Here is a 16,886-nt window from a genome sequence, read left to right as displayed (position 1 = left end):
GGCTTTCATTAAGTTTTAAAAAACATTTAAAGTAACATGTGGGATAGTTTTGAGAAACCCTGCCTACAAATCCAGGGCTGAAGAGTTTCTACAAAAATCACACTGATAAGTCCCTCTTCAAAGTGGGCAAGTGACACTCTGAGCAGCACTGGCCCAAAATGCCAACTCAGAATACCAGAAGTCTTCCTTTGGTATTCCCATGCCCCCTTTTCTGGACCTCTCTCCTTTCTTACTAATTCTAATACTCACACACATCTAATCTCCAGCCCTCACTCCCTCCACAGGGAAAAGACAAAGATGTTGTGAGGTTTAAAAGATGTCACAAGGCTCCTCCTATTGATAGCCCATTGAACAATCCCCAGTACCTAATATCATGCATTAGCTCAGATCAGGGCAGGATGGAAACTGAGTAAATTAATCTACTGATTCAACACAAATTGAGTATCTATTATGGGTCAGGCACAAGTGGTTCTGTAAACAAAAATGATTCCTTTTGGAGCTTATGTCTGAGGAAAGAGGTGAGAAATAGCATAGTATGTTAGATAGTGCTAAGTTCTGATGGTTTTCAGAATTTGGCCAGGCAGAATCCCCTTCCCTAGGGACTCAGACAGTAAATGAGGGAGACCTGGGTTTAATCCCTGTGTTGAGAAGATACCCTGGAGAGCATGGCAACCCACTCCAGTATTCTTGCCTGGAGAACCCCATGGACAGAGGAGCCTGGAGGGCTGCAGTCCATGGGATCGCAGAGTCAGACATGACGGAGCAACCAAGCACAGTATGTTAGATAGTGCTAAGTGCTAAGAAGAAAAGTTAAGCAGGGGTGTTCCCTCAGAAATGACTTCCAGATAAGGACCTGGAGGAAGAGGATCAACTTACCCATGCAGATACTTGGTGTTTCTCAAATAACAAGAATCTTCTGTGGGGCAGCATTTTGCTTGGTATTTCCATTATTTGATTATAATCCTCACACTAATGAGCACTGTAAGCCATCTCACTCACCATCTCCCTTTTTTAAATAAATATGAGTCTAAGGATTGGGTTTACTGGGGAGTCTCTGAACTAACCAGGGTTCAGGGGCCCCAAACACCATATTAAGAGATACCACTTTCTTATCAATTCTAATAATTTGTGTATTTTTGGATCTTCCACATACATAATCATGTCAGAGTAAATAAAACCTTCTCATTCTTAGGCCTTTTATTTTTCTCTTCTTATGATTATGGAACATACAATGTTAATAGAAGTGGTGATGGTAGGTATTCTTGGCTTTCTCTGGGTCTTAAAGGTAAAGATTATAGCATAAAGGATGACATCTGCAGTAATTTTGCATTCATTTATACATATATGTCTATATATATATGTATTCTTTTATCAGAAAAAATGTTTTTCAGTTGTTTTTCATTTATTATTTTTTAACTGAAATACAATTGATGTGCCATATGCACATCATATAAAATATATAAAATAAAGTATAAAATAGTGATTCACAATTTTTAAGTTATACTCCATTTATAGTTATTATAAAATATAGGCTATATTTTCTGTATTGTACAATGTATCCTTGTAGCTTATTTTCTACATAATGGTTTGTACCTCTTCATCCCCTACTTTTATATTGCCCCTCCCTCTTTTCCTCTCCCCACTGGTAAACACTAGTCTGTTTTCTATGAGTCTGGTTTTTTATTTGCTTGTTGTCGTTACATTCACTACTTTGTTCTTTTTTAGATTCCAAATGTAAAAGATATCATACATTATTTGTCTTTGCCTGACTTATTTCACTTACCATAATATCCTCCAAGACTATCCATGCTGTTGCAAATGACAAAATTTCATTCTTTTTAATGGCTGAGTAGTATTCTGTTGTATGTATATAGAATATCGTCTTTATCCATTCATCTGTTGATGGACTCTTAGGTTGCTTCCATATCTTGGCAATTGTAAATAAGGCTGCTATGAACACTGGGGTGTGTGTATTGTTTCAAATTCCCAGGAGTGGAATTGTTGGGTCATATGGTAGTTCCATTTTTAGTTTTTGAGAAACCTCCATTGTTTTCCACAATTGCTGCATAAATTTATGTACCAACAATGTTAAAAGTGTTCCCTTTTCTCCACATCCTAGCCAATACTTGTTACTTGTGTTCTTTTTGATGATAGCCATTCTAAGTGTGAGGTGATATCTCATTGTAATTAACAATGTTGAACATCTTTTCATGAGCCTGTTGGCCATCTATATATCATCTTTGGGAAAATGTCTACTCAGGTGTTCTGCTCATTGTTTAATTGAGTTGTTTGGGTTTTGCTTTTTTTTTTTTTCATGTTGAGTTGTATGACCTGTGGATATTAACCCCTTGTTGGTATTTAATAGCATCATTTGCAAATATTTTCTCCCAAACTGTAGGCTGTCTTTTTGTTTATGGTTTCCTTTGCTGTGCAAAAGCTTTTAAGTTTAATTAGGTCCCGTTTATTCATTTTTGCTTTTATTTCCTTTGCTTTAGGAGACATATCAAAAAAATATTGCTACAATTTATGCCAAAGAATGTTCTTCCTATGATTTCTTCTTGGAGTTTTATGGTTTCCAGTCATCCATTTAGGTCTTCAATACTTTTTGAGTTTATTTTTATATATGGTCTTAGAAAAAATTACAATTTCATTCTTTTACATGTAGCTTCCCAGTTTTCCCAGCACTAGTTATTGAAGGGACGGTCTTTTCTCCACTGTATATTCTTGCCTCCTTTGTCAGAGATTGACCATAAGTGCATGGGTTTATCTCTGCGCTAAATAGTCTTTTCCACTGATCTATTTCTGCTTTTATGCCAGTACCATACTGTTTTCATTACTGTAACTTTGTAGCACAGTCTGAAGTCAGGGAGTAAAATTCCTCCAGCTTTCTCAAGACTGTTTTGCAGTAGTTTTAGGTTCTTACACATATACATGTCTCTATGTATGCATGCAGATATACATTATCAGAAAAATGCTTTTTAAAAAATGTAACTTTAATATGTGTTGATTATATCAAAGTATTTTATGCAACTATTTGAGATGTGATTTTACTCTTTCGATTATTAATGTGATTTACAGATTTTTCAGAACTTCTACAGTTTGAAATATAGACATATTCAAAAAAGTGCATAAAATATAAATGTATAGTGAAGTGAAGTCGCTCAGTCATGTCCGACTCTTTGCGACCCCATGGACTATAGCCTATCAGGCTCCTCTGTCCATGGGATTTTCCAGGCAAGAGTGCTGGAGTGGATTGCCATTTCCTTCTCCAGGGGATCTTCCCAACCCAGGAATCGAACCCAGGTCTCTTGCATTACAGGAAGACACTTTACTGTCTGAGCCACCAGGGAAGCCCCCAAATGTATAGTAGGTAAGTATAAATAGAAAAATGCTTGTACAAAATGCCCACATATAAGGAACAAAACATTACCCATAGTAACCCAGAGGGTTTTGAGTGATACCTTTGAATGTCCATCCCTATCAGAAGCATACTCTGATTTCTACATTAAATCACTTCCCATGACTTTACTTATAGTTTTCTCAACTAGGTATGCATTTCTAAACAAAAAGTTCTAGTCTTAGGTAGTTTCTGTTCTTTTCCTGTTTTAAGTTAAAAATTTTTGTCACTTAATTTTTCCTTTATTTGTTGCTATATCCTATTTCTGTTCTTTTAATGATTACCAAAGAAGACTGTAGCATGTATCCTCAATTGAAAATCTAGCTTAAAGCAACATCTTTACTCCTCCTGAATATTATCATGACCTTGGAACACTATAACAGTTTCTTCCAGTTTCAACTTTTAAGCTATGTGATTTAAATCTCTATATTTTTAAACTTCATTATAAAAGAAGATGTATACATAGCAAAGCACACATAAAAGTATGTTCAGTTCAGTTCAGTCTCTCAGTCGTGTCCGACTCTTTGCGACCCCATGAATCGCAGCACGCCAGGCCTCCTTGTCCATCACCAACTCCCAGAGTTCACTCAAACTCATGTCCATCGAGTCGGTGATGCCATCCAGCCATCTTATCCTCTGTCGTTCCCTTCTCCTCCTGCCCCCAATCCCTCCCAGCATCAGGGTCCTTTCCAATGAGTCAACTCTTTGCATGAAGTGGCCAAAGTATTGGAGTCTCAGCTTTAGCATCAGTCCTTCCAATGAACACCCAGGACTGATCTCCTTTAGGATGGACTGCTTGGACCACCTTGCAGTCTAAGGGACTCTCAAGAGTTTTCTCCAACACCACAGTTTAAAAGCATCAATTCTTTGGCGCTCAGCTTTCTTCACAGTCCAACTCTCACATCCATACATGACCACTGGAAAAATCATAGCCTTGACTAGATGGACCTTTGTTGGCAAAGCAATGTCTCTGCTTTTTAATATGCTATCTAGGTTGGTCATAAGTTTCCTTCCAAGGAGTAAGCATCTTTTAATTTCATGGCTGCAATCATCATCTGCAGTGATTTTGGAGCCCAAAAAAATAAAGTCTGACACTGTTTCCACTGCTTCCCCATCTATTTCCCATGAAGTGATGGGACCAGATACATGTACTGTTTAGCAATTCATTACCAGGTGGACACCTGTAAAACCACCACCCAAGAAAGGGAACACAGGTAGCAATCCAGAAGTTTCTCTTGTGCTGATCATAGTCACTAATCCCTTCCTTCTCTTTAAAGGTAAGCAATAGCCTGATATGTATGGTAATGTCTTGTTTTTCACTTTATGATCTTACTACAAAGCATTCATTTTTTAACTCTACAATTTAATCTTTTTTTGAACTTCATATAAGCAGAATCATACTATATTTTTTCATGTCTGACTTGTTTGGATCCACAATATCTTTGTTTCATCCATGTTGTTACATAGTTGTATTAATAATTAATCACTTCCACTTATTTATGCACATATCCATCATGTTGAATAAATAAACCTATTCTGTTGACTGAATTATCTATGGTTGAAATTATATGAATAATCCGATTCCTGTACATCTCTGGGTACATATATATATATACACACATTTTTGTGTGATATATATATATTGTCTGCCAAGCCCATGTTTACCTATGTTTCCCCCTATGTTATCTTCCAGAAGTTTTGTGCTTTAGGTTTATGAACTATTTTGAGTTAATTTTTGTAAAAGGTGTAAAGTTAGTGTCTACATTATTTTTGCATTTGGATGTCCAGTGTCCCAGCATCATTCGTTAGACTCCTTTCTCCACTGAATTGCTTCGTTCTTTTGTCAAAGATCAATTGACTATATTTATGTGGGTGTATTTCTGCTCTCTGTTCTGTTTCATTGTCTACTTGTCTATTCTTTCATCAATCTCACAATGTCTTGATAATTGTAGCTTTATTGTAAGTCTTGAAATTGGCTAGTGTCAGTACTCCAACTTTGTTCTCCTTCAGTTTGTGTTGACTCTTCTGGGTCTTTTGCCTCTCCATATAAACTTTAGAATCAGTTTGTCAATATCCATAAAATAACTTATTGGGGCTTTAACTGGGATTACATTGAATCAATAGGTCAGTTTGGGAAGAAGTGACATCCTGGAAATAATGGGTCTTCCTGCCTTCCTGCTCATTATGGAATCTCTATTTATTCTGTTCTTTGATTTCTTTCATCAATGGTTTGTAGTTTTCTTCATATAGATCTTAGATATATTTTATTAAATTTATACCTAAGTATTTCATTTTAGGGGATGCTAATGTAAATGGTATTATCTTTAATTTGGAATTCTACTCTTCCATTGCTGGTAAAAGGGAAAAGGACTTACTTTTTTATATTAGCCTTATATCCTGCAAACTTGCTATAATCATTTACTCATTCTAGGTTTTTTTGTTGTTGTTGTTTTTTGTTTTCATTTTTTTAGCCAGTTCTTTTAGATTGCTACATAGATGATCATATGATCTGCAGACAAAGTTTTATTTCTTACTTCCAAAACTGCATATCTTTTATTTCCTTTTCTTCTTACTGTATTAACTAGGACGGATGTAAATGATGTTGTTTTTAATCTCAAATTTCCATTGTTATTTTTGGTATATGGGAAAGCAACTCTCTATTTCCTTTGTCAGCCTGGCTAGGGTTTCATCAATTTTATTGATCTTTTCAAACACTCAGTATTTGGTTTCATTGATTTTCCTGTTTTCAACTTCACTGAAGGAAGTAAGGTGGAGCCTAAAGTATAGGTATTTAGTTATTTATCTTAAAACATTTCTTTTGTGGTACCTGTTAATAATTTGAAAGGAACAAAAAAAGCCTTAGTTTACTAAAAAGAGTATAATCTCAAAGATGGTTGACGGAAAACACATAAATGACCAGCAAAGTTCTTAGTAACTTATAGAAATGTACTTTATTTCATGCAAAGCTACATAATTTCCTACATTTTAACAGCTAATCAAATAAACATCTCAAAAAATTCATTACATTACAATAAGTTAAAATACTACAAAGCAATTCCAAGTCCATGAGTCTGTCAAAACCAAATTGAGAGAACATTATGCATAGATAAGGCCAAAGATGCTAACTTAATTACAGGTAGCACTTTGCAGGTTTTTTTCAAATACATATTTAGTGAGAATCTGCAGAGAAAAATAGTTATATCTACAACCCATTGATCAGAAAGGGAAACATTTGCCATTACATAGCAGGTAGTATTCTTACCTGGAGGACTCCATGGACAGAGGAGCCTGGTAGGCTACAGTCCATGGGGTTGCAAAAAGTCAGACACAACTTATTAATAGCAACTGAACAACAACCAGGTAGTAGTGGCTGATTAAAGATAAATTTGGCATCATGCACCAAAAATGAACATAATAAACATTTTGAAATTTATGATCAGATGCACATTTGAAAAGACTTACTCTCTACTTCACCTAATCCACTGAATAAGATAAATAACAAGTACGTTATTAATGCAACACAGAACTTAGGCTTTTGGTATACTTTGCTTGAGTACTGGTATATACAAAAAGATACTGAAGAGATGTAGGAATATTTCAAACTCATACTAGACTACTGAACTTTCGAATAGGAAATAAGTCCTGGGCAGAACTTATTTTAGAAAGATTTTAAAACTACTTAAAAGCAATACTACAATTAGTTATTTACAAAAACATTTTATAAAAATTAAATACCAGGAAGTAACAACATCATTATTAGAGCTCTTTTTCCAATGCTATAATTTATAAATATATATATTAGATTACAATTATTTAAAAGACAGGTCCACATGTTCTCTATCTGCGAAATGAGAAAAGTTCTTCAAGTTGTTTACAAAATATGGACAAAAACAAATCCATTGGATTGCTTAAAAAAAAAAAATACATAGTCTCTCCCCTACAATTTGGTGTACTAAGTAGGGAAGATGCTAGCCAGCATTCTTTTGCGAAATACAGCTCTAAATGACTAGACTGATAAGATTTGTGTCAATAATACCAACTCAAAATGGTGTTGTACAGTCAGATTAACAAATTATGACTTTATATATATGTCTGCCACAGTAAATCATTCTTTCTACTCTTTTGCACTAAGTACAGTAAAAATCTCCTTTTGCAAAATGATGTGAGATCAGGATAATCACAAAAGAAAAGATTTTCATAGAAAAAAAGGTTAATTCTCTCCAGGGAGTGTGTTAAAAACAAAAGTCTTTTAGGATATCGATGAGAAGAGGAACATGCCATTATTCTTGTTTCATTAACAAATTTAAAATTGTGATGAGGCTTCAATCTACCACAATGGATATAAAATGTTAGGAAAACCAAGCTGAACATAAAAGGAATTAGGGGTGTGGTATGTTCCCACTGCAATAGGACTGGGGATGGGGCAGGGCTAATAGCTGCTCTGATGGTAGAGACGGCTCACAGGACCTGGTCTCCAGGAGTTAGTAAAGGGAATAACACTGCCTAGTCTTCCAGGTCTCTGAGCAGAAAAATAAGTCATTGAATTGAAAAGAAGTAACCCACACAAAGGGAATTAATATTTCAGAAGGCTCCCTGTAACACTCTTACATTGTTTCAACCTCTTCTAATGAAAACTTTGACAACGATGTATGTTATTTATAAATTCCTTTTCATAAAATGAGGTCTCAAGGTTTTTAATGTTTGGAGTTTGTTTGCTTGTTTTTAATAATCACTGGTTTTAGAAATATAATTTTATGCTAAAACATCTACACTGAGAATATTTCATTTTACTGAAGTGTCCTACTTAGTGGCGAAAAAGACAACACAGTGAGCTAGCACGCCTCATATTTATATCCAGATGTTGCTTAGTTGTCTAGCAAAATCTGTTGTACTACTTTAAGTGCAATACTGCTATTCAAGTAGTGGGATCTGTAGTCAGAACTACTACCTTTTGAGTGTACTGACCATCAAAAACAACCGTATACACCAAACAAACGGAAGAAAAACATGTCAGCTCATTATAAGCTATACTATAAAGACAGGCTTCAGAGAGGAAAGAAGGTATAAAAGGAATGAAAGGAGAAAGGGAGAAAAGAAAGGAAAGATAAAAGTCTCGATCCATTGACTTATTAACATTTAGGATTTAATAAATACAATCCATTACACTTTGGAAATTCAAGTACGTTAAGATTTCTCAGGGATATGTTCTGCCTCTTAGTGCAAATATATTTATCCTTGTGATTTTCAGGCATGGCCCACACAAATCACAAATATAAAACTCACATTACTGAACAGTGTGAATTAAAATTATGGAGAGTTTATTTTTCCTTTAAAACAGTAATCTACATAAAAATCAAGAACATTCTCTAAATCTACTACACATATACAAAAATGAGGTTTGCTGTTGTATATCAATGAATTCTTTCATTAATATTCTAAAATATACTTTAAAAAACACACATTGACTTGCCTATCCACGTTTAATTTCATTTGAGTATACAACCAGCACACATGTAAGAACTGATAATCTAATCAAATAGTAGTGTCCAAAAACAAATTGGCAGCAATATTTTAAAAAATTTTGATTGTCCAATCCTCTGATCTATTCTTTATAAACTGAAAACCCTTGAAAGTTATTTAGTTCTTATGACTCTTGTGAAATAAGGGCCTCTAATATAAGGAAATTATTCCCAAGCCCCTGTTCATTTGGTAAGAGAACAAATTCTAATAATTAGTCTTATTTTAATAATGATTTTTTAAATGTTCTAATAATAACAAATTATTGATGTAATAACAAAAGTTAATAGCAACTTACAGATCCATGAAATTAATAGATTACTTATTGTTATTTTCTGCAATGGCTTACTGAATATTCTAATAATTATTTAGAAAAATAATTTAGAAAGTTTAAATAGGAATCTATTACAATATAAGAAACACTCAAAAGGTAATTGTCAGAAGTAATTCTTCAAGAAATATACTTTGCATGTAAAGTATATGAATTTAGTAGTAATGTTTTGCAGTAGATGTCATTTTAGTAATATTCTCAAAACAGAAAACTTTTGTTCATATTACAGTTTTTACAAAGTTGCTTAACAAATATTAACTTAGTTCCCCAGCAATAAACTCTTAAGACTTCAGGGATTAAATAATTAACTTCTAAACACAAAATTACCCAGCCAGGTAATGTTCCTATATGATCATATATGAAATCCTGTAACAAATTCTGCCTAAACAATTGAATACTCTGGATCACTTAAACAACCAAAATTATTTTGGAAATAACTCAAAAGTCATAAAGGGGATCTATACTGTTTTATAGAAGTATTACATACACTCCAATTATTATAATCATTTTAAAAATTAATAATAAAGTAGTACATCTTTTACATATTTCTATCAATATATCTTAGAGTATTATAAATTATAAAAGTAACTGGATCATTTCTTCTCTTTTTCTGCTTCTACAATAGCATCTGAGTTTCATGATAAAACCTATGAGAAACAACATTATACTTAAGGAACATATTCCAAAGTAAACTCAAAGACTAAATAATAAAACAATATTATTTTCACAGGATTTTGATTACTTATTCCAGAAAGAGTTTTTGCTTTGGGAACTTGTAAGCTTCTCTGTAATAATAAGAAACTGGACCACTTTCTGGGGTGATCTGTTTCCTATCTAATATCTTCAAATACCACTTGTGTGGAAAACCAGCATAGCTAACAACTTATTTTGTCTTTTTAAACGCCACTATATAAACATCAACTCAATACCCTCACAACTGCTTTGTGAGGTAGATCAGTAGGTAAATAGCAAGTATCCTCTTCATTTTGAAAATGAAGAAACTGAGGCACAGAAAGGTTACATGATTTGCCCAAGGTTTCAATGGTCAGTCATGAAATTACAGTGTTAAATTATTTCTGCTCCTGGCCTATTGCTCTCTGACCACGCTTCACAATAAAAGGCTGTGTGTGTGTCTTCTTAAATGAGTAGTCTATATAATTTTGATTGAGAGGAAAATCTATTGACTGATAATTATTTTAAAGGGGGTCTAATCTTAAAAAAAAATCATAAAAATTTAAGAAAATGAGATAATTAGGATGATACACTATCAGTATCTGCCTAAAACTGTGGCTTCTAACGTATTTATGTGATAACACTAAGAAAAGAGGGAAATAAAACATTTAAAATTATGATTCAGGGAAAAATGACCTTCAAGAAACATATAATCAAATTGTCAGGTGACTATATAATTCATCCTCAAACTGGAATACTTAAGAGTGAAAATGAGCACTACCGAAAGGATAACAGGTGAAACTAAGATGGCCATGGGGCGGCCCAGTCACCACTGGGTGAATCCATGGTATGGATTCTCAAAGAGTTGCAAATATTTCAGGGACATAAACAACTCTTTTTGCAAAATGTTGTGCTGAACTATAGTCACTGTGCATAAAACACTGGTGATTTAAAATGTAATACCTAACTTTGGCTTAAACAAAATTTTAAAAACTCAATTTAAAATGGTAACATGTTTAAGCAACAAGTTCTTACATATCTCCACTCTAAAGTAGTTTTCTATAAATCACAATTTAAGTGTGAGTAGTAACAGTAAATGGACTCACTTTTTATCTTTGAATAACCAGATATTCTTTTTCAAAAGGAATAAACAGGCACCTTTTAACAGTAGAGAATTTTGTGGGACTCTTTGGCTGTTAAGGGGAAGTCGCTCAGTCATGTCCGACTCTTTGCGACCCCACGGACTGTAGCCCACCAGGCTCCTCCATCCATGGGATTCTCCAGGCAAGAGTACTGGAGTGGGTTGCCATTTCCTTCTCCAGGGGGATGTTTCCGATCCAGGGATCAAACCCGGGTCTCTCGCATTGTAGGCAGACGCTTTACCATCTGAGCCACCAAAACCTCACTATCTACCATTAAAAATTACGACTCTCCTTGAATGGAATGATCAACACTTAAATCACTATGCTAAATGGTAAAGGTGAACACTCCTCTCTGAAATAAAAATCTTTTACAAAGCAATACCAAAAGCATACGACAACTTCCAGTTACTACCAAAGACTGAAAGAATAATTCACCACCTGATTAAAGCACACATGCTGAAGATACAAACACTAGTTGAAGTATAGTCTTAAATACACATGCAAAAACCTAACTAATTTGCATACAGTGTTGAAAAAGGGCTTTCTACATTCAGTTATGTCTGGTAAGTAAGCCTTGTTTTAAGACATGGGTTTTGTAAATATGGTTATTATTGAGGTCTCCATCTCTTTGGGAAATAAAGGATCAACATATTTTTTAGAAAGAATATGTAAATCACAATAATAAAACTATAATATTAGTCAGTTGTAACTATGGCTTCCTTGAACCTTTAAAACAAGTTTTCCTGAAAAAATTAATCTGAAACAAACTGAACTACATGTTTTCAACATATACTGATCTTTATCATGAATTAAATCCTTCCATTGTAACTATACTTCTAAGACAGACATTTCAGGAATGGTATGAAACAAATCCTATTAGAAATAAAGACGATATTCAATGAATAATAAGCCATTATCACTAAGATCTGATTAATTTTTCGTGCCTTTTTTATCCTGACACTTTTCACTGGGAGTTCAGTAGTTAATTCTAGAGCATACAGATGTTCATAAAGACTGAACTTGTTTGTTGATCTTGGTTAGCTACTCCATAAATTCCTATAGACTTTAAACATCATCAAATATTCTGCTGCGAGACATTGAGAGGTATCGTCCACCAGGCTGATACCTGAAAGGTGGATAAAGAAATGATCTGAGGCATCAAAAATAAAGAAGGAGAGAAAAACAAGGACACATTAAAAGGAAGTGGGTACATAATTTTTAAGAACTGTAAAATCTATTCAGTAGCTGAAATCAGAAACTTATTCTCCAAGGATATTATCCTAAAGAGATTTACCTATAATTATAAATCAACCAACAACTGTTTTACAGCCTATGATATGACACATATGGCAGGATGAGAGATGTAAAAAAGAAAGGAAAAGAGAGATATAAAACACATCATGAAATTTGGATTTAATAACTACTCTGTATTGTTGAATATAAACAGAATATTCCTCTTGCTATTTATAAGCAAATATCTTCATGCCCATGATGTTTTACTTTTGTTTGTTTCTACTTGGTATAACAGCTAAAAGCACAGACTCTGAAGCCAGAGTCCTGGGGTTTAAATGCCTGATTTTGTTACTTAAAAGTTGTGTGATCCTGGGTAAGTTACTGAGCCTCTCTAGATTCAATTCCAATTGGACTTACAGTCATAAAACACAATTACTGTTGTTAAAGTGCTCAGAATACAGTGCCACCCAGTCATATCTATGTAACTATTGCCAAATATGATGGCTTTCATAAATAGAATTGTCAGAATAGGAATATAAATATTGTTAAGACTCTACCAAATGATTTCAATTCTTTGTTATTTATCATACTACTGGTAATAATTTATGAAAGTACTAATTTCAACTACTACCACTGGATGATATAATTTTTAAAATATAAAAGATTAGCAGGTGTTAAAAGGTATCAAACGTTGCTTAATATGTTTTACATTAGCAATAAAGATGAATATTTTCCTTATGTTTATCTCATCAAGTCAGAATGTTATCAAATTTTCAGAGGAATACTGGAGCCAAAAGGACAACCTGGAACTTACCTTCCTGATTCAGATTCAAGAGGGTCATCAGTGAACGTTTCTGCATTAAAATCTAAAGGTTCTGCATCTTGAAGAAGTTCTATTCGGTCCCTTTCAGTCCTGTTATTAGCCCTGGTATATTTAGATGTCGCTGCAAAAGAAGAAAAAAAATTCCACTTTCTATTGTCTTTATGGGTCACAGTCTACGGACACACAGAAAGTCAAGATTATAAAGGATCTGAATTTTCATTGTGAAGACAGTATTAAGAAAGGATAACTACACGGTTATCTCAAAATTATATTAAATGATTAATAATATGATAGAAAATAAGAAAGAAGAGTTCTCCCTTGTATGTAGTCTAAGCTCAGAAGCAGCTACAGCAACAGAATTAGTATTTAACTGCAACGCAGATGGTGACTGCAGCCACAAAATTAAAAGACGCTTGCTCCTTGGAAGAATAGCTATGACAAACCTAGACAGTATATTAAAAAGAAGAGACATCATTTTTCTGACAAAGGTCCATATAGTCAAAGCTATGGTTTTTCTAGTAGTCAGGTATGGATGTGAAAGTTGGGCTATAAAGAAGGCTGAGCGCTGAAGAATTGATGCTTTTGAACTATGGTGTTGGAGAAGACTCTTGAGAGTTCCTTGGACAGCAAGGAGATCAAACCAATCAATCCTAAAGGAAATCAATCCTGAATATTCATTGGAAGGACTGGTGCTGAAGCCGAACCTTCAGTACTGATTGAAAAAGCTGATTCATTGGAAAAGACCCTGATGCTGGGAAAGATTGAGGGCAACAGGATAAGGGGACTACAGATGATGAGATTGTTGGATGGCATTACTGAGTCAATGGACATGAGTTTGAGCACACTCTGGGAGATAGTGAAGAACCGGGAAGCACCGGCAATGCTGCAGTGAATGGGTTCACAAAGAGTCAGACACGACTTAGAGAATGAACAACAACAGCAATCGTAACAGTGAAACTGTTCACAATTAAATAAGTTTCAGCTGGTTTCATAGTGAATCCAGGGGCTGTTACATCTCATTTCTCGGCTACGATTTTAAGATGCAATCAACTCAAACTCTGCAATAAAGGACTAACTCTTTTTTCCATAGGGCAAGAATTCAGGGAAGCAATGTCCAACAGAAATAAACTGCAAGCCCTGTATTTACTTTTTACTAGTAAATACATTTAAAAAGTAAAAAGAAATAGTTGAAATTAATTTTCACATATCTAACCCAATACATCCAAAATATTATCATTTCAATATGGGGCACCAGCTACCCTGCAAATGCTAAACAGCCATATGTGGCTAATGGTTACCACCTCGGTCAGCACAGATCTAGAAAAACTAACTCTCCTTTCCCTATATGAATGATGTTTTCTCCATAAAAACCTAAATTTTCACAGTGTTATTTTGAGCAGCTCAACAGCTTCAAAACAAACCATGACACAGCTCTTTTTGAAAATTTAAGGCAAGCCAATTCTCTCTTACCTTATGTTGTCATCTTGGACTCTGCCCTCCACTATTTATCTCATTCATTCAGCAAATACTGGTTGCCTCCCACATGCCAGGTTCTAATTCATCATCCCAAGGTTTTGTGTTTCCTCTTAACCATTCTCCTATACCCTCCAGATCTCTGCACTCTGTTAAGTCCAAATCCAAGATAAGCTTCCAAATATCTTTGTAGAATTATCCCTCTATTTCCTAGCTTTAATTGAAACTTCAGCTTTCTATTATTTCTTTTATGCTAAATCTCATCCAAACACATCCTCTCTTCTTTATCTCCAGGGTTATCTCAAGGATGCTTATTTTAAGCCCTCATCATTTTTTTGTTTTTTCATTTATCTTTAATTGGAGGATAATTGCTTTACAATGTTGTGTTGATTTATTCCATAAAACCAATATTGTATATTAAGGCCCTCATCATTTTCTGACTGCATTACTACAACAGACACTAAACTGTGTTGTATCTCACTTCCCTGGAAATAATACTTTATATAGACATCAAATTCATGTTTCTAAACCAAAAATCTGAGCATGCTTCTTTCCATACTGAAATCTTACCTTTGGGATAAAATCCAAACTTCTAAGTGTGATAATACGTTTCCCAACTATCTCTGTAGCCTTTCCTCTCATCAAGCTTCTCATACTTCAGGTTCTAGTCATAGAGGAAAATCTACATTTCCCCAAAAGTTCTCGCATGTTGCACATTCTTTGTTCTGCCTAAAAACCCCTTCAACTGGCTAAGTACTACTCATTCCTAAATAGTATTTCTTTATAACAGAAATCCTTTCCCAATGAAGAATTCCTTTTCCTCCCTTGAGCTGAGTCCTTCAGCATCATGTGTGCAGCCTTACACTCTCTCAGCATCCCTGTATCTCTCCTCTCCCTTCTACTCAGTGCTGGATCCTGCACACAAATAGGTCTCTTGTCACTCTCCCAAAAGCATATGACAAAATCAAGAATATGGGGAGGCTTCCTGACTCAATCCACTGGCCAATGTCTTCTTCCTGGTATCAGTTCCTCATTCAATTAAGGGCAAACCAAAGATGGAAATTGTCTTCTTCATACTCCTGGGAAAGTACCTGACACATAAGAGTCAGTCAGTAATTTATTATAAAAATGACCAAATAGCCTGAAAAATATCTAGGTTAATAGAAACCGATACCTGCCAAAAATATGCCTGAGATAAGTACTATTATTTAGATAGTATAATGACAACTATTCATTTGATGTCCCAGATGTCTCCTTCTCCTACCTGATGCATATTTTACTTTCCTCTTCCTCCCATATACTGAGGGATGAAAAAAGGAAAGGCACTGCAGAACCTCACTTATTATTCTATAAAGACAAGCAAGCATAGAAAAAAAATTTCTTAAGAAAACTAGATAATAAACTACTTACATCGGTTGGTACTCATTTCTGAGAAGTTTGATTCTTTTGGGTCAATATGAACATTTCTGTTTCTAGTGGAATCTTCTCTAGTGTGTCCATAACGTTCTTTCCATTCCTAGAAAAGAATCACGAACAACATATAACATGAGAACACACAGTCAGAAAATAATTCATCAGTGATAACTGATATAATTCTTTTTCATCAGGAATTTGTCAGATAATCAGTATAATTAGCACAGTACCTTTAGAAATGATAGATAATTTCCTTTATTTCTAAATGATTTTAATAGTCATCAAACTTAACTTGAAGACATTTATAGACATTTTTACTAGCTATGATTATTTTAAGTTATTGACTTCCATCTAAAATGTCAAAATAATATTATAACTACAGTAAGGTTATCTTGACCATGGAAGGATTATGAAACTCAAAATAATTAATAAGATGTTAATAAAATTTTATTCTACCCAAATACGATTCTACAAATCATAGAGACCCAAAAAGTCATTTTTGATAGTAAAATTAAAGTTGTAGATAAACATAATTAAGTAATGACTCACGTGGCATTGTGTCTTAACTGCACTAAAATCTTAACTGGGATTTTACTCATTATTCTTATAATTGAAAGGAACCCATGCAGTGCAGAGTTTCACTCTAAAATAGTCATGCCAGATGCTATTTGGCTTTCTTATTAGAAGATGTGAAAAATTTATGTTTGATCATCCTGTTCCAATTTTGGTAAACCCTAAGTTTTCACATAGAGGGGAACTCTATTCCACTCTTTGGTGCTAGTTATGCCTTCCGAAATAAAGAACAAGTCTCCCTTTCCATGACATACACTAAAATACACAAAGACAACTATTATGTCTCCTGAGTCTTCACTTCTCCAGTATGGA

General features: G+C 34.3%; 1 protein-coding gene across 5 annotated transcripts in view; it reads right to left on the bottom strand.

The window, feature by feature from the left end:
• Window positions 1-6,322: 6,322 nt before the first annotated feature.
• The window catches only part of LMBRD2 (LMBR1 domain containing 2), a 52,177-nt gene continuing 41,613 nt past the window's right edge, over window positions 6,323-16,886 (bottom strand). For 2 of the 5 annotated variants that reach the window (XM_019982867.2, XM_070774760.1), the window contains exons 16-18: window positions 15,999-16,104; window positions 13,107-13,236; window positions 6,323-12,209 (exon numbers count right to left, since the gene is read on the bottom strand). In XM_019982867.2, coding sequence (XP_019838426.2) covers window positions 12,125-12,209; window positions 13,107-13,236; window positions 15,999-16,104 — 321 coding nt within the window. In that variant the 3' untranslated portion in view covers window positions 6,323-12,124. Of the gene's footprint in view, window positions 12,210-13,106; window positions 13,237-15,998; window positions 16,105-16,886 lie in introns of those variants that run through there. The other 3 variants (XM_019982868.2, XM_019982869.2, XR_002183147.2) reach the window with 3 other exon arrangements.

The sequence above is a fragment of the Bos indicus genome, chromosome 20 (assembly GCF_029378745.1).
Source record: "Bos indicus isolate NIAB-ARS_2022 breed Sahiwal x Tharparkar chromosome 20, NIAB-ARS_B.indTharparkar_mat_pri_1.0, whole genome shotgun sequence".
Lineage (NCBI taxonomy): Eukaryota > Metazoa > Chordata > Mammalia > Artiodactyla > Bovidae > Bos > Bos indicus.
Note: the sequence above shows the minus strand (reverse complement) of the source record. Positions and strands in the feature narration are given on the sequence as shown.